Below are 17,409 nucleotides of genomic sequence, written 5' to 3'. Positions count from 1 at the left end.
GTGGACGCTGGGCCGTCGGGAACGGCGGCGACAAGAGGGGAGCGGGACGAGGGGGAGGAGAGATGGGGGGGAAAAGAAAGGAGGGTGGGAAAAGAAACACGGGAGGGACGGGGCTAAGCGGGCGGGAGCGAGCGGAAGGGATCGGAAGGGAACTCGGGAGAACGAGGCCGGGAACACTTACCGAGGGATGACGTGGCCCTAGGAAATAACGGGCCGGGAAGCGGATGACTCATCCAGGGGACTTAGAGACCTGAAGAAGAAGGGCTAAGTTAAAAAGAAGTTATTGAAAGAATTACCGGCAGTGAGTGGGTCGAGGATAAATGGATCCTAACTAGGAGGGCGTAGAGGGGGCTGTACGGCAACCTTAATAGGTCCGGTTGTTGTGATGTCGAGGTGGTATCAGTAGCAGATTGATTTCTTGCATTCACGAAAGAGATACAGGCAGATGATATGTTTTGGTAGAAAAAGTCGCTCATGCAGCCAGTAAGGTTTTCAGTATTTGTTATCGGTCACTTGTGATTTGTAAACCAGTCGGGCTTGTGAGCCTCAATTGACGGCCATAACCCGCACTTCGAAACCGTTCGCCCCGCTCATACCGCTTGAAATATTCCACAATTATGATTGAACTGTGATGTACGAACGATAAGCGACCCTCGTTACGCGTCGACTCAAATTGCTACAGATAGACGATGCGGTGCAATAATAATATGAATGAATGCGGACGAAAGCAAATACGCTGATATATCGATGATGCGACTACAACAAATCCTAGCGCGGACCATGTACAGTACCGTCGTCTATGTCATGTGGTCGTTTCATATCCAGGGTATATCTCGGCGACCAGCGGGTGAATGAGGGGGAAGGGAGGGTGGGATATGAAGGGAGAGCTGTGAGATGCTTCGTCAGTCTGGGGTTCAGAGCATGGTTTGGTAGGCGACGGCGACTCACCAAGGGGAGGAAGCGCTTAGAGACCGAGCTGCTTGGCAGCGCCCTCGACGGTGCTCTCGACCTCAGAGATGACCTGGCCGACTTCGTTGTTGTCGGGGATGTTGAGCTTGGAAGTAAGGCCGTCAAGGGTCGAGTTGACCTCAGTGACGGCGGCCGAGACGGGGTCAGCACGGAGACCAAGGGAGCTGGCAGCGCCCTCAACGGCACCCTCAACCTCGGAGAGGACCTTGCCAACCTCGTTGTTATCGGGGATGTCGAGGCCGAGCTGCTTGGTGAGGCCGTCGACGGTCTCGTTGACGTCGTTGATGAGGTCAGTCACGACGCTGCCGTCACGGACGTTGAGCTTGGAGGTGAGGCCCTCAACGGTGCTCTCGACCTCGGAGATGACCTGGCCGACAGCGGGGTCATTGGGGAGACCGAGCTGGGAGGCAAGGCCGTTGATGGTCTGGTCGACCTCGGTGAAGGCGTCGGAGACGGCGTCACGGACGTTGAGTTTGCCGGCGGCGCCCTCGACGGTGCTTTCAATCTCGGAGATGACCTGGCCGACAGCGGGGTCGTTGGGGAGGCCGAGCTGGGAACCGAGACCGTTGATGGTCTGGTCGATCTCGGTGAACGCGTCAGTGACGGCGTCGGAGCGGAGGCCGAGCTGCTTGAGGGCGCTCTCGACCTCGCCCTCTGTGGCGCTGACGACGCTGGTGACCTCGGAGGCACCGGGGAGGTTGAGCTTGCTGGTGAGACCGCTGAGGGTCTGCTCGACCTCAGAGGCAGCGGCGGAGACGGGGTCGGCACGGAGGCCGAGGCCAAGGCCGGCGACGAGCTCGTCGACTTCCTGCTCAACCTGGGAAGCGACGTCGGTAACCTGACCGAGCTGGGGGACGGGAAGGGCGGCGACGAAGCCGGCGTAGAGGATGGCAAGGGTGATGAAAGAGCGCATTTTGAAAATGATTGTGGGGGGTGTCTGGTATGACGAGGGAGGGGTGGTTGTGGAAGGGACGCGTTGGCGTTTGGGAACGAAGGAGTTGATGAAAGTCGGTGAAGAAAAGCGGAAGCGGTGGAGCGTGAATCTTTATACAAATCGCCTCCCGTTTGCCGTGTCATCTCTCGCCATCTCGGATGTTGTATGAGCCATGTGGCGACGGAATGATTTGAGCTTCGGCAGTGAAAGCATCACCATATGGAGACGTAAAATTACCACGGAGTGGGGCATTGTGCGGGAGATCCTCCGTAAACTGATCATGACAGGCGACACGGCTCACAAGCGCTCGACCTGCGTTATCCAACATAGCGCTCGCGTCCGCTGAAGGTCAAAGCTTAGGTACTCGGCACCGGCACTGAGCCAATGTTCAGCACGGAGGAAATAACCTCAGTTCATCTCACCATTTCTGTATCTTGCGCGTCATGAGCATGTGAACTCTGTTGATGCGCGGGGCTGTCAAAAGTTTAATTGTAGTTTGATTCCCAGATGCCGGATGCAGGGATGCCATCTTCGTCGTCATGAAACGTTCGTCCGAGATGATAGCTGATGATAGCGAAGATTGCTCACAATTCGCGATAAGGCTGACGCGAGGGGGCTTTGTGAAGACCTTCGAGGACCTTCAAGGTGCTGGACCCAGGACGAGGACGTCAGCACCAGCTAATAGAGGCCATGGAAACGCCGAGCGGATCCAGGTGGATCCCACCAATGGAATCGCTCACTTATCCCACAACCAAAATCAGCCACGAACTTGTCCACGGAGATCATTCGGGGCGGACAGCATGGCCGGCGCGCGCACATTCCGAGGCTTCGGCACGTCGACGTTGCGTGCTCCACGATGACCGCGCCGAGGATGACTTGATAGCTCTTGATAGACAGCGGAAGTATAGTGATGCAGGTGGATTTGTAAGTGCTGTGTTTTTGAGTGGCTTTCTGGTGTGTGTATGCGTCGGCACCCACTAACATCCTCGCGCTAAAGGAGCTGGCTTTGGTTCATCGTGGTTTTCGGCCGTTTGCGATAAGGTTTCGCCATATTAGGGTTGTCCTAGCTAATGCCCACAGCGAAGTACAGTGGGAAAACGAGTGGGAAAAGGTGAGTATCCAACTAAGAAGAAGAAAAGGCGTGCTTGGGTGCATTCCATGTACGTTCTCTAAACATTCAGGCCAGAAAACCTGGATCACAACAGTAAATTAGAAAAGCAAAGGGTTTGCATGCCGAAAACACGTGAAAAAGGGCGAGAATAGAGTTAGAAGGTGTTGGACAACACGTGCAAACACCTTTGCCGTATCCGTCGCCTTGGACAACCGGGGGCCCCAAAAGGCCGTTCGTCGGTAAGGCTACACCAAGCTTCAGCTTTATCATCGTCGTCATGTCCAAGTTCCTCCCGTCTCTTGGAACATTCGCCAAGGTGCGTCGCCATCTCGTGGCTTTCGTTTATCAGTCCGTGCATGATTTCACCGACAGTCATGTTCGGGATAGGGAACTGCAGCGACTGCCGCCGGCCTGGGCACCATAGGTCAGGCTCGCTCCCTTTGCCTCTCCAAGGTGTTTGCTAACTTTAGTGTCCTGTAGGTTGTGGCCTCTTGTATTATGGCCAGAACTACCTCATCTATCCTTCCGCCTTCCCCCCTGGTGCTCGTCTTGGTGCGTTATAACCCATCCTCCTCATGCTCCGCAACCTGCGACTTACATGACGCAACCCCATTTGCAGACGTTCCAGTACCGACAGACTACGGACTACAGTACGAAGACCTTGACCTGGTAACAAGCGACGGCGTCACGTTGCGGTCGTACCTACTCCCGCAGAAGAAGAACCTGAACAACTCGCATGCAGTGGATGTGCCGCATCCAATCAACCAGACAGACGAAGAGGTACGTCTTCCTTCTCTAGTCGAGGGTGTCCAGACGTTCAATGACGTTTGCACAAGTTTGCTTCCACCCGACCGACGGTGATGATGTTCCACGGAAACGGCGGGAACCACGGGCACCGGATACCGCTCGCGAAGGTATTTCATGTGCGGATGAGGTGTAACGTCCTGATGCTTTCGTATCGCGGGTGCGTCGTGCTTTTCTTTTTCGCTCCTCTCATATAATCATGCGACTACCCCTGGCGTGCACAGGTATGGTCACTCGGACGGTTCACCCTCGGAACTCGGTCTTTGCATCGATGCGCAGACGGCGCTCGACTACGTTCTCTCGCACCCTTACCTGTCCAAAACCCCGATTGTGAGGCACCCCTAGCGAGCTTCATCTCATTGAGGCTTATGGCCCCCTTAGATTCTATACGGTCAATCCATCGGCGGCGCAGTCGCCATCCATCTGGCATCTAAGAACCCCTCCAAGGTACGCCCTCGTCCTCTCCACTTCGTCACTCCCACGACTCTCCGCCTATCCTGACACTATCCCTTTACAGATAACTGCTCTCATCCTTGAAAACACATTCACGAACCTTCCCCGCCTCATCCCGTCTACCCTGCCCCTACTCGCGCCTCTATCGTTCCTGTGCCACCAGAAGTGGGACTCGGCATCCAAGGTGCCGCTCATACCGCGGAGCACACCCATTCTCATGCTCTCGGGCGTCAAAGACGAGGTCGTACCACACGTGCATATGCAGGAGCTATGGGAGATTGTATGTAGGCGCCAGGGCACGAAACGCGCAGAGCAGGATCATATCGGTGAGACTACCGTGGACGGCGACAAACTAGGTGAAGGTACGAAAGAGGAAGGTGCGAGCACGGACACGAAGAAGGAGGAAGAGAGCCGATCGGGCACGGGTACAGGGGAGATAGGCTCGGGACTGAGCAAGTTCATCGAGTACGAGGCTGGGTTCCACAGTACGTTTCATCATCCCGTCCGCCTCTTTTCTTTCCTTTCATGGGAGGTGTCCGCATGAATGATAGCTAACCAGGTTCGGTATCTGCTTTTTATAGACGACACGTGTGTCCAGCCTGGGTACTGGGCTACGGTATCCGAGTTTGTAGCAGCCGTGGGGCAGGCGCACGAGCACGCGTCGCGGCTTTAGAAGGTGGCTGGATGCTATGGATTGTGGACGGGCTGGATGTGGACATTTGCTTCGCGGAACGGCTATATGTTTCGGTTCTTATCGTCTGTTTATCGCTATTGTATCATCATTCTTCCTGTGCATTAATGGTTTCTATCATCGTCGCAGCTCCGAACGCGTTTAAGACATAAGCTTTCCCTCATGGGAGATGGAACTACACGTGAACGCCACCCCATGCATCCCTTATGAAATGTGTCCACTAGGGGCACCCGTCCACATCTTCGAGCGATATGCTGTGCATTTGCTGTATACGCCGGACCGTACCACTAGTTGGGCCCATCCGCCATCACTATCACCATGTCCGTCCGTCCGTCCGCCTTCTGTCCACCCATCCGCCATCATACGCACCTCTATTGGAATGCGCCACCACGTGCCCTTATGCGGACACTTCACACCTGTCCATTTTCCAGCTTCTGCCGACCCGACATAAGCGCCCATGAGAAGTGGACAAACACACTGTCCGCAAGTTTCATTGCTATTCTTGGCAGTGTCCGCGAACGCCATGGATGGTGGTCGAAGCATCTTTTGAATGCGTCCGTTAGATGTCTTTGTCAAATTGGAAGGTCAAGTGGCGGATGGATAGCAAGATGAAGTTACCGTGCTCCTTGTCTTTCTCGGGAGAATCGATGGTCTGGTGTCTGTCCGCAAGTCCATTGACTGGATGATACCCGTTATTCGCAGAATCGTCTTAAAAGCACTGGGGTGAAGTCTGGTTTGGTCGAGCGCAAATATCTCATGAACTTTTCAAGACATGGGTTACCCACAAGTGAGTAACATCTTCTTCAGATAATGCGGAAATTTGAACTAAACTTATAACTTGTAAAGAATCGGCAAACAAGCAAAACACCTTCGGACCGCAAGTCGGCTAAGAAGGCTGATGCTGCCAACAAGTGTGTTTGTTTAGCTTTGAACTTGGATACACGCTAAGCGAGCGTTCTGAAGGTCTGCGAAACACCCGTGCGGGTGTCAAGCGTGCAAAAACGCGTTGCCTAAGAAAACGTCATCTAACTCTCTGCAGGCTCAGAGGAGTAACAGCGACAATAAGTGAGATTATTCGTCCTATGACTGAGAATGCATTCTGACAATCTTTTATTACGCAAAGACCCAGACGGAACAGCACATCCAGCTGTCGCTCGCAGGACTCGAAGTCGACTTGTGCTGAAAGTAGGGCATCTACTTTGCCAAGCGAATCGGGTGTAAAACAAGGCTCGACCGCACAGTGGGCGGCTGGTCCTGTTCACGAGGAGCCTTTACGCATGGCTCGGGACGAACATACGGCGAACTTTAAGCTCGTCGGTATGGATTACTGCGGCGATTCCAAACTCGCAGAAGAGTCAAAATCCGTAAACGTCCTCTCTGAGAAATGTATCAGCAAACCACCCCAAGCCGTGGGCAAGGTTATCCGTCAGTTTGTTGATACCAAAGTCTCCACGCCAATGAGAAAGGGGTTTTCAGGGTTCAAGATCGTTTTGTTGGAGCCATTTGTGATAGTGGTTTAGTCGTGTTGTTAGAACATTTAGAGATGCTTTACGTAGTCACTATATGTAGTATAGATATAAGTAATGTTCTGGACTAAGATAGATCTCAAAGCTGGCGTGCTTGTATATTCGATTCTTGTCAGCCTGTAGTGCTGTATGTAGATTTAGCGGAAGTTTTACAGACCTTGATATTGCTCATGATTGACTCATTTCGACACGTCATACTTCAGCTCCCGCGAAAAGTAATGTCGACAAGTTACAATTGACTTTATGACTGGATGTTTAAAAGCTATGAAGTTTGTACCGTACGTAGGCATCTTTTGAAACGCACTGTCCAAAGCTACGACACAAAAGGCTCAACAGGAAATTCATATTAATAACGTTGCATCTGGATTCTGGTTACGGCTTCCAAAATGCCAAAGAGCTGACAAGTAGACGAGTCTGAATTTTTTTTGCCAATGGTCGCGAAGATGTGCGGCGTGCGTGGAAACCATGCGCGGAAACCATGCGCCCCAGGCCCCAGGGCACCACCGCAGACCACCGCGCGCACTCCTCGTTGCCGAACCATCTTTCCCACCCGCCTTTGAGCGACAACTGACGGGGAAACCCATATTGGGCTTCCTCGCGAGCCCTCGTCGTCAAAGTCCTGGCCGTCGCTTCCTGTCGAGAGCACCCGCTCTTTTTTCTCTTCCTTTCGCTTTCGAGTCCCTCACCGACTTGAAGGCTTGACGTGTGCGATTCGGCAGACCGACCGCCCCCGAATCCACGCGACACGCTCGTGCCAGTGGCCTCAATGCAGCCGCTGTCGTCGTGGCTCTCCTACCGCACGTTCGGTGTCGGCGATCCCTTTGACCCCGAGCACAGGCTCGTCACCTCCCCGGTGCTCCCGTCCATCGTCCTTGGCGTCCTGCGTCTGCTCTTCGCCATCTACACGCTCGTTACCGTTTCTTATGTGCTGCACTATACTGTCGCCGTTAATGGCAGCGCTACGTAGTGAGTTCTCGATAGTGTATGTCGGTAATGAAGAGAGGTGCTGACATCAAGATTTGATTGTCCTCATCACCAGCTTCTTTCCGTACTTCACGGATCTGACGTATACCGGCATTTGCTCATACTTCTGGGCGTCGAGTGTTCAGACTCTCGCATATGCGTTGACTGGGAAGAAGATGTATCCACTCCAGAGGTGGCCTAGGGTTCTGCAGGTATTGCACCTCATCCTCTGGTCTACGATTACCACGTTTCGTAAGTGACCAACGCTACTTCATCTGCTTCAACCATCGAATCGCCCTCCCTAGCTTTCATTGTAACCATAGTCTTCTGGGGGTTGCTCTCAGATAGCAGTACCTTTGCTACGCTCTATAGCCGTAAGTCCGTTAAGACCCGCTTCACGAGTCATCACTCAATTTTCTCATGATATCTGTCTAGGATGGTCCGCAGTCTCCGTACACGCAATGAACACCGGCTTCGCCCTCTTCGAGATTCTTTTAACGAATGCAGGCCCAAGTGCGTGGATCAATGTGATACCAGTGTTTATATGCATTGCGCTGTACCTTCCCGTCGCGTACATCAACTACGCCAATACTGGGTACTACAGTACGTCCATCCCCTTCACCTCATCCGTCAATGTTTCCTTATCCATCCCCTTCCTCCACCTTTCCTCGCGGTCCATCTCGTCAGCCTACGCCTTCCTCGACCCAAGGTCCTCGCACGGTCTTCTCGCAGCCTACATCATCGGCATCGGCGCGGGAACGATCATCGTCTTCGTCATCGTACGCGGAATCACCATGCTCCGGCGCCATCTCTCCCGCGGCCGCGGACTGTCCTCCGCCGGTGACGGCCCCACGCACGAGGAGATCGACGAGTGGCAGGAGGTCGAGCTGGCGGAGGTGCCCATCAGTCTCGAGATGCAGGAAAGGGAAAGGGACCGCAAGGAGTCGAACCCGGCTAGTAGTACGGCTGGGGCCTCCTCGGCGGTGTGATTGCGTTTGTGTGTTCTTTTTCTCGGTTGATTGACTGTGTTACTGCCAACTTTACGACCGGTCATGCCACGGACACCGTTTTCCTACGCATCGCTATCTTTGCTTTTCCGCTGCTGCTGTCACTATGACAGTGCTCTGACTCGGCCTGCTGCTCGCTTTCGCTTTTTCCACATACGTCAGGGCTTTGAGAGTGTTTGTTAATGTCCGCTGTGTACGTACATGACCTGTGTTGCAATGTACTGCTTCAGATGTGATGTGGATTACTTTCGACGTTCGTCCTGCCTGTTGAGTTTAGAGTTGGATGGCCCCGTGTACATATATGAAGCCATGAACTCCGCTATGATGAATCCACTAACACTTTGGGTTGACGTCCGCAACGCCCTCTGTAAGTATCAAGGATGCCAAGAACTCTCGAACTTGAGATGTCCATTGCTGGACCACATGCATAACGCCCAGGAAATGCACAGTCCGCAATCCACAGTGCAAAGGAACATGGGCATATTTGTGTTGATATCACAACTGCGGCGACGATTGGCCAAATGGAACGAATCACCCTGCGCTAATTACCAAACTCTAGATATAGCGTCCACTCACGTTCAAGACGTCCACACAATAAACAAATACATGGTGTTCTGAAACATTAACGGACATCTACTTGTGGTTCATCTACTAGCTTTTTAGCTCCTCTGCGCCTCCTTAGAGTTTGATTTTGGACGAGGCTCCGAGTCAAGGTGGAGATTCCAAAGCTCGGTCATAACACCGATAGCCATTTGCGTATACCCGCGGTGCAGAGCGCAGTCTTGTATCTTTACTTGGAACAACGTTGCTTGTAAAGTGGCTAAATTACTCGGAAAGATGACTTCATCGTTTCCAGAACATTCATGTCAATGGCACTGTTGATACTGTATATATCAGGGTATGAAGGTGCGAATATTAATGCAGCATGGTCAATGGACGAATGCCCCAAACCCAGCACTCTCCACCGATAAAACATCCTCTATTATACCACAAGCCTACACAAACCCTCAATACAGCGAGGTAGTAGTGCTCAGATAACTCTCCTATCAAGCTAATCACTCTACCGATTGTCCCAACCAACACTGGCATAATACTTATCACAGGTCGGCTGCATAAAACATCCAACAATAGCAGAGATACAACTGCAAACCACATTCTCAGAGAGGCTCAGAAGAAAGTAAGTGATATGTTCAATTCCGCTGCTGTGTGTGCCGAAGTTAACCTGTCTAACTTGTCTTGTTGGCAAACGGACACGAACTTTGGCTTCCCAAACAATGGTGTTTTGGATGGATCCAGAGGAGTATCTGGACGCTGTATAAATATGAAGCAGCATATTGCCTGGTGAGTCAATCTCTGGTTTCCTCAGCGGGGTATTTGCCTCAGTAGTGGGCAATACTGGTAATAGGATAAGTAACGCTGGCCCGACGTAGGCGCACGGGTGAGCAGAGCCATGTAGCTGAGAGTTAGGGGTCTTCGCAACAGTTATGGTTATGTTAGTCAGCAACGGATAACGCGGCTCCTCAGGGCAACGCGTCGTCTCATCCTCTTTGGACGACCTCCCAACCCTCCCGAGTTTGATATCTCTACCCCTTTGACTTGCGCTTTAGACCATAGTCCGTTATACCTGATGAGCTTCGAGGCTGTGAAGGTGGTAACACCTCTTCGCTAAGATGACGCGACACACGGCATTACAGTACCGGGAACAAAGTTGGCGCCAATCGAGAATCTCTCATGAGCGCTCGGTATTGGACTCGATCTCGAGGGCGCTGATTAAGTAGATAACCATCCAATAGGATCTTATGGGTGAACTCTTAGTTCTCACGTGGCATGGGCACGGATAGACGGTATTGGACTATGGTGTTGGATAGTATTTGGACTAATCGTGAGTCTTTAATTTCGCATCTCGTCCATCCAAAGCGCCCTATCATTCCAGAGATGAACAATGCGCATATACTAATCTCCATCACGGACTCACGAATATAGGGTCGTTTGATTCAGTTACACGGGCACTTGACGTATGCCTTGTTGATTGGTTGAATACGCCATCTGACCGCCATGTTTTATGATGAGCCTAAGGATTCTGGCATAGTTATTCCGTCCTCGTGTCGGAGGTGACTCTCACCCCACGCAGGACAGGCCGATTTACGAGCGAAGGTGAGCGTATCCGATCTCACGCAGGCAAAGATAAGCAAACTCTTCCCATCTTCTTGACCAAGCCGTGATAGAAGTGGACGTCGCTTTCCCATATTACTAACGCATACTGCGGCCTGAAGGGATTATGCGGGCCGAGGGCGCTGCAATCCCTTTACCCCAGACTCTAAATTTGTCAACGCTCTACACGGTGTGTGTCGTGATAGGCAGCGTCTGCCTTTGTTCCTCCGATTCAAAGCATCCAGTGACACCGAAGGTAGGACGGCTGACAATCAACACGCTGCCCTTCCATATCCCAGAGCTTTGGCGGACAAGTACGAGAGTTCTAGGCGCGTACGCCGTGCTGCATTCTGGCTGGCTAATTCCGTACCAGTTGGTACGTACACATGAACCCTTCCATCCCCATGACCTAATTACCGAAGATCATGCGATCAGGACGCGGGACGCGTCCCTACAACTGCCCATGGTTCTTGGCGTCATGCCTACCTGCGGAGCGCATCCTCCCCGTGTTGTTTTGGGGTAAATGCAATCTGAACCGTGCCTGACGAATATAAGGCTGAGACTATTCCGTTGGAGGAACATACGCGATCTGTCTTCACCACGACCCTAGGCGTGCGGTAGGACGCTTCATCTCGTAGTCTTCATCCTAACTTTCACTCGTCACAAACATGGCTTTCCTCGCTGCATTCATCCATATAGCCCTCGCGATTGTTCCAGCTCTCGCAGTAGGCGTAGCACCCGGCCAGATCAAGAACCTGATCACCTTCGGCGACTCTTACTCTGACTCGTCCATCTACCCCGCTGCTGACGGTGGCTACGCGTGGCCGACATGGGTCGCCGACTACGCGCATGTCAACCTGTACGGGCTCGCACGAGACGGCGCGACGTGCTCCAACGCGCTGACACCTCGCGATTTCCCGCCAATCGAGGAGTGGCAGCTACCGCATTACTTCGGCTCCCTCGCGAACGGGACAATCCCATACCTTGACCCGGAGGAGACGATGTATGTCGTGTGGATCGGGACGAACGATGTCGGCGTTGGTCAGTTGATCTCCGGACCGCCCAATCCCGACGTCTCGCTCGTGCAAGTTCGGCAGTGTGCTGTGAGTGTTGTGAAGCAGCTGTATGATAGCGGGGCCAGGAACTTCATATTCAACAACGTGAGTGATGTGTGTTGCCATCGATTTATGCTTAACCCGTTCAAAACGCAGATGTTGACACTTGACAAGACCATCCTATATTCCAACTACTCTTATCCGAATGTCTATTGGACAGAGCAGCGGAACACGACGGAATGGAACGTCTTCATGAAGGAAATCGTCATGGCTGGTAACATGATGACCGACTACATGCTGCGGGAAACGGTTACCCAGATGCCTGACGCTCACGTTGGTGAGTGGGTCGATTCCCTGACCCCGAAGGTTATCTGAAAGCATGGTGTTCATTAGCGTCGTTTGACACCAACGCGCTGTTCACGGATATGTATTACAATCCACAGAACTACCTGAATGGCACGGCGTCACTGAACGTCACCGGCTGTGTACACTCGTGCGTTTATGCACTGAACCAGAGCACTGCCGATACTGGCGACTGCACTATCGCTACCGGGAGCGATGCTGACAGCTTCTTGTGGTAAGTGTTCCGCGATGACGTAGTTCCTTGATGTATCTGATCACACCCATAGGTACGATGAGTTGCACCCGTCCCAACAGAGCGACCGAAACCTCGCGAAGGAGATCACGGCCGTCATTCAGGGAGGACAGAGCCAGTGGGCCACATGGTTGTCATAATTGTTCGCTTCTTTGCATAGACGTTCATTCCATGCGAAATACATCGGACAAGCCGTGACGTAGATTTCGATTTTGGGATTCTGGACACGGACTATCGAACCATTTCTCGAAGATAGGTAGTTTCTTCTCATCTTCTTCACCGGGGCCTGATAGAAGCCTCATATGCTCTCGTGACCATGTTAATTCAAGGTCTTCCGAGTCCGTGCGAAGCAACTGACACGATCGGTTTTTGGATCCTTCATACCAGATCCTGAAATCGGGTAAACTTGATCTGGGCTCGATATTCGACGCCATGGCCTTTCATCTCCTTGCTGTTCTCTTGAGGTAGAGATCAACCTTCTGACGTTCAAATCGATGACTCTAGCACAAAGTGACTGACGTCGGATATGCTTGAGAACGCGTGAATTCTCCCCTTGACCTTGGACTGATCGGTGTCTTAGTGCATTGAATACTCCCGTCCCCATGAGACCTCACCTGGGGTCACGCGCGCGGCACGCGCGGCGCGTCTCACCAAGTAGTGCCTGAACTCCGCGTCACATTTCTCCGTTGCACGCGTCTCGGCCGTGTAAGCGCGTGGACAGGTGCTATTCTTTGCTTCTGCTAGCCAGATATAAGGATGAATAGGACAGCAGTAGTATCTTCGATCTGCCCTCACCACCCCTCAAGACGCGTGCGGCCACTTCGTGTACCTTGTCCTCGGTTCTTCGTTTAAGTCATACTATGGTGGCTCTCCTGTTCGCTTTCCTTCACCTAGCCCTCGCGGTTGCTCCAGCTCTTGCAGTTGGTGTCGCACCCGGGCAAATCAAGAACCTCGTCACATTCGGAGACTCATACTCTGATTCCTCATACTACCCTGCGGCTGACGGGGGTTACGCCTGGCCAACCTGGGCATCGGAGTACGGCCCTTTCAACCTCTACGGCATCGCGCGCTCTGGGGCGGCTTGCTCGAACAACCTGACCTATCGTCCTTTCCCGCCGGTTGAGGAATGGCAGTTGCCCTACTACTTCGGCGCGGTCGAGAATGGAACCATCCCACATCTCGACCCCAGCGAGACTATTTACATCGTGTGGATTGGCACGAACGACGTTGGGGCTAATGCGCTCTTGACGGGGAGCGATCCGGGCGTGTCTCTCGTTCCGGTCCGGCAGTGCGCCGTGAACGCCGTCAAGCAGCTCTATGACAGCGGTGCGCGTAACTTTATCTTCAACAATGTATGTTGCGGCTTTTACCGTGTGAAGCCGCACTTGAGCTGACTTGGATGTGGGATATAGATGTTAACCCTGGACCGCACCATCTTGTACTCCAACTATTCCTATCCCAACAGGTACTGGACGGCGGAGCGAAACACGACGGAATGGAATGTTTTCATGAAGGAAATCGTTGAGACGGGTAACGCTTTGACTGAGTTGATGCTCCAAGCGATGATTCCTCAGATGCCTGACGCTCACGTTGGTACGCATCAGCATCTTGCATCGTAAAATCCAACCTTATGACAACCCCACTGTAGCGGCGTTTGACACTCATGCTTTGTTCACGGATATGTACGATAATCCGCAGAGCTACTTCAACGGTACTGCCCCGTTGAACGTCACCGGCTGTGTCAACTCGTGTGTTTACGCACTCAACGAAAGTACCGCCGATCCTGGTACATGCACCACTGCCACTGGCAGCGATGCTGACAGTTTCCTTTGGTAAGCAATTCGAGTCATATCATTAGTTAACCCAGCCCAAGCTTACGTGATGGCCGTAGGTATGACGAGCTACATCCATCCCAGCAAAGTGACAGAAACTTGGCGAAGGAGATTACAGCGGTTATGAAAGGCGAGCAGAGCAAGTGGGCGACTTGGCTATCATAAGCCATATATTCATACACGGTTGCTACTATTACATAGACTTAGCTGAGTATAGTAAAGTGAATCGTCGATTAAATCGAGCTATAGTATAGTAAGTTAGTCGATTAAGTTACACATAGAAGAGTAAGCCAGCCGATTGAGTTGAGCATAACGGAGTCGGTCGATCGTTAAGCTAATTAGGATAGAATAACTCGGTCGATCAAGCTGAGTACAGTAGGATAGGCAAGCGGTTACACGGTTTCAAGCAGTCTATGCACCATTGAGCTAGCAACTAATTCTTCAATGGCTAGAAAGGTGACGAAATTCTAGAGAGCGGTCAGAACCTAACGTCACTTTACCTGGTCGAATATATGTGACTGCTTACCGTCAAAAACCCACTCAAAACAGTCCTTGCAGAACATAGCAGGCCTTTCGGGCTCGTATCTGCTGTTATGCACGTCGCACATCTCTACAGAAACAAAATCGCCACGCTGGCTCGATGAGCTGCGAGGGACAGGGCCGCGACGCAATGGCTCGTAGCCGTGGTTACGCTTTCTGTGCTTGGTAAGGGCAGATGGGTCTGCCGTATGATGGTCACAGTCTGGACACTTTTTGGGCTTCTGGCGCAAGCTGAAGATAGGTATAAGTAAGAAAATGGAAAAGCATCTTTCAATGGACTCACTGAATTGCTATTTCGTGGGTTTCAGTGGCAGAACGCTGATCAGAGCTGAACGTGCAGCCCTGATATTTACAAGGATAACGCTTGGATGTGGTGTTCATTTCTGACCTACTCATCTCGACTCGAAGGAGGAGGTGAATTTATACACGCGAAAGTCCATGAGATCTCTCCAACCTGTTTTGATTGAAATTTTACATTCCATCATGGATTCCTCTTGGATGGATGACTGTGCAGTCTACAACGACTCCGGCTTTGCAGGAAAAAAGAAAACAAGAGCGTGAGAGCTGAGCGCAATGAGTCGTCACCAGGTTGCGTAGGACATAGCACCGCGTAAGATGCCGTCCAAGCAAGGGAGCGATACTGAGCGTCTGAGCATGTAGCAGCCGGAGTAAGTACGTGAAGAAAAGTCTACCTCTGAATGAGATAAATCGGAAAATCACTACAGGATGTGTTAACAGCTCAGACACCAGTTCCTGATAAATTGCACATGTAAGTGATGAAACGCTTACCAGGGACGAGTCAGAAGTTCAAGCACTCACTCATCACTCCAGCGCCCGAGAGTGATCAAAGGGCGATAACTTCAACCCGAAAGCCTCGGAGTTTATCCAAGAAGTCCTCGAGGGCGCGAAGGCTAAGTTAGAGTCTATGTCCACTTCAGAGAAGGCGTCGTCGATCTTCGGAACTGGATCTAGAGGCAGTTCTCCCTGACAACGTTGAATTCGGGACCGTGACCGTGAACCGCGGACATATCCCAGACACAGCTACCGAGACTTCGGCATACTGAAGCCTTACGGTGCGAACTGAGCGCCAAACCGGCAGGATGGTTGATTTGCAAATTTCTCTTGTCCGTCATGCAATGAGGCTCTTCTGGAGCCTCCAACGTGATGCACAAAAAATAACTAATAATGAATAGGCTGGTAGCTACTACTTATGTCTAACAGATAGTATGCGGGAACGATCACATTTGACCGTACATTTCATGCCGTGATTCATTTTCGCGACCCTCGCGGTATCAACGCTAACCCCCGGCGTCTATCAGTCTGCTAATAATACACAAAATATGCTACCACATTAATACGAAAGCAGCGTCTTGCCGCGGATACATTCAAGGAATTCACGTATAGAAGTTTACGAAATGAAAATAGTACTGCCCACGTTTTGGGACATCTGCCTACCCGATCCTTTTTTAGTGCTGTTGAAACCATGATTGGATCGCCCCTTCTCTGCGTTAATGAAGGTCGCAAGGAATCCCATAGTATGCGGCAAGCCAGCAGTGCATGCACTTGTCGCTAGTCGAGGTGCTAGGGGAGCAAGGGTTGAAAAGATGGTTCGTCTGCTGCTGCACTTGTTGATGAGCAGAGTATGATTGCGCATCGGCAAAACCGCAGCTATAGACTTGAGCCAAAAGCGAGGTGATCGCTTCGTCAGATGGCGGGAACATTGCCATAGCCTTTGTGTTGAATATGGTCTGGGGGTCAAATGCCGGTGGCGCCTAACAGGTAATTTTATAACACATCAGATTGATCAGAAGAAAACTTCATATGAGGCGCTGACCTTTAGAGAGTGATATGGCGCCGGCGGGTCAAGTTCAAGGAGTCCAAACGACTCATGAAGGTTGAAGCCGTAGGTTGGGGAAATATCGGCAGCACCCTACTTAAGATGAGCATCGAGAGGATTAAGAAGTTGACTCTGTAAACTCACGTATCGTTCAAAAGATTCATCGGATGTCCTCTCGTGAGCGCTTTTATAGATAAATGGCACAGAGATCAGCGCGCTCGGCTGAGTCTCGACGTGTGCCTGTCCCTGTCTGTACTCGGCATGTAGGGCGGGAGTTCTGGTTTCGTCGAGGCGCTCGCAGTGAAACTCCCATTCGTCGCTCACTAGTGATGATATCACCCACCGCTCCTCATCATGCATCATGCGCTGTGAGACTCACCTCTGAATTTGTACCAGTGTGCATTAACCTGTGGTTTCTCAACGAGATGCTTCTTTTGGCAGTGCCTTCGCATCTCGCTGGGGTCTGGGCTTTCGAAGGCCTCAGACGAGAAGCAGAGACAGCAGCGGTAGCTTTTGATAGACAGGCTTAAACCGCTGTGATGAGTTCGAATAATTCGACGGAAGCAGGTAACTACTTACTGCTTGCGGTTGATGTGTATGGAGGCGTCCCTCCGGCTGGTGAACCGGCGACGGCAATCACAGAACCTGCAGCAATAGCGGCGGGGCTGAAAGAGAGGAGTTTAGCATCTTCGACGGAGAGCCATCAGGAAAAACCTCTGGCCAATAAAAGAGGGAAGTCAGGGAAACATGTCTACAATTTGCGTAAATTCTCAGCGCGCGGGAAATGAGCAAAAAAAACGCGACAATGAACTAAAATCCGAAGAAGTTCTGCGAAGTTTCGGTTTGGTTTTGGTTGAGTAAATTACGTGTGGGTGGAGCAACGTGGATTTCAGGTAAAGCATTGAGCTTAGTCAAAGAAAGCAGCTAGTATAGTAGACTAT

At 51.8% G+C, this 17,409-nt stretch overlaps 6 protein-coding genes across 6 annotated transcripts; 4 read left to right on the top strand and 2 right to left on the bottom strand.

The window, feature by feature from the left end:
• Positions 1 to 645: 645 nt before the first annotated feature.
• CONPUDRAFT_85153 (uncharacterized protein) lies at positions 646 to 1,955 on the bottom strand. The gene is made up of 2 exons (XM_007775732.1): positions 949 to 1,955; positions 646 to 887 (listed from the first exon to the last, which is right to left on the bottom strand). The coding sequence occupies exon 1, from the start codon at positions 1,880 to 1,882 to the stop codon at positions 965 to 967; it is 918 nt and encodes a 305-aa protein (XP_007773922.1). The 5' UTR covers positions 1,883 to 1,955; the 3' UTR covers positions 646 to 887; positions 949 to 964.
• Positions 1,956 to 3,189: 1,234 nt separating this feature from the next.
• Positions 3,190 to 5,089, top strand: CONPUDRAFT_111742 (alpha beta-hydrolase). The gene is made up of 9 exons (XM_007775731.1): positions 3,190 to 3,330; positions 3,402 to 3,438; positions 3,495 to 3,566; positions 3,634 to 3,794; positions 3,851 to 3,978; positions 4,043 to 4,148; positions 4,200 to 4,265; positions 4,336 to 4,756; positions 4,853 to 5,089. Exons 1-9 carry the CDS (start codon positions 3,292 to 3,294, stop codon positions 4,942 to 4,944), a joined length of 1,122 nt encoding a protein of 373 aa, XP_007773921.1. The 5' UTR covers positions 3,190 to 3,291; the 3' UTR covers positions 4,945 to 5,089.
• Positions 5,090 to 7,048: 1,959 nt separating this feature from the next.
• CONPUDRAFT_85151 (uncharacterized protein) lies at positions 7,049 to 8,778 on the top strand. The gene is made up of 5 exons (XM_007775730.1): positions 7,049 to 7,454; positions 7,528 to 7,703; positions 7,757 to 7,825; positions 7,887 to 8,054; positions 8,139 to 8,778. Exons 1-5 carry the CDS (start codon positions 7,255 to 7,257, stop codon positions 8,438 to 8,440), a joined length of 915 nt encoding a protein of 304 aa, XP_007773920.1. The 5' UTR covers positions 7,049 to 7,254; the 3' UTR covers positions 8,441 to 8,778.
• Positions 8,779 to 11,277: 2,499 nt separating this feature from the next.
• Positions 11,278 to 12,399, top strand: CONPUDRAFT_158703 (carbohydrate esterase family 16 protein; the record flags this gene model as incomplete). The annotated part of the gene is made up of 4 exons (XM_007775729.1): positions 11,278 to 11,769; positions 11,821 to 12,001; positions 12,058 to 12,241; positions 12,294 to 12,399. The coding sequence occupies 4 exons, from the start codon at positions 11,278 to 11,280 to the stop codon at positions 12,397 to 12,399; spliced, it is 963 nt and encodes a 320-aa protein (XP_007773919.1).
• Positions 12,400 to 13,091: 692 nt separating this feature from the next.
• CONPUDRAFT_111734 (carbohydrate esterase family 16 protein) lies at positions 13,092 to 14,315 on the top strand. Its single transcript, XM_007775728.1, has 4 exons — positions 13,092 to 13,611; positions 13,672 to 13,852; positions 13,908 to 14,091; positions 14,151 to 14,315. Exons 1-4 carry the CDS (start codon positions 13,120 to 13,122, stop codon positions 14,254 to 14,256), a joined length of 963 nt encoding a protein of 320 aa, XP_007773918.1. The 5' UTR covers positions 13,092 to 13,119; the 3' UTR covers positions 14,257 to 14,315.
• A 1,824-nt stretch (positions 14,316 to 16,139) lies between these two features.
• On the bottom strand, positions 16,140 to 17,160 carry CONPUDRAFT_169161 (uncharacterized protein; the record flags this gene model as incomplete). The annotated part of the gene is made up of 5 exons (XM_007775727.1): positions 17,048 to 17,160; positions 16,848 to 16,993; positions 16,613 to 16,791; positions 16,466 to 16,561; positions 16,140 to 16,403 (listed from the first exon to the last, which is right to left on the bottom strand). Exons 2-5 carry the CDS (start codon positions 16,918 to 16,920, stop codon positions 16,140 to 16,142), a joined length of 612 nt encoding a protein of 203 aa, XP_007773917.1. The 5' UTR covers positions 16,921 to 16,993; positions 17,048 to 17,160.
• Positions 17,161 to 17,409: the final 249 nt, after the last annotated feature.

Source organism: Coniophora puteana (genome assembly GCF_000271625.1).
Source record: "Coniophora puteana RWD-64-598 SS2 unplaced genomic scaffold CONPUscaffold_15, whole genome shotgun sequence".
NCBI classification, from domain to species: Eukaryota; Fungi; Basidiomycota; class Agaricomycetes; order Boletales; family Coniophoraceae; genus Coniophora; species Coniophora puteana.
Note: the sequence above shows the minus strand (reverse complement) of the source record. Positions and strands in the feature narration are given on the sequence as shown.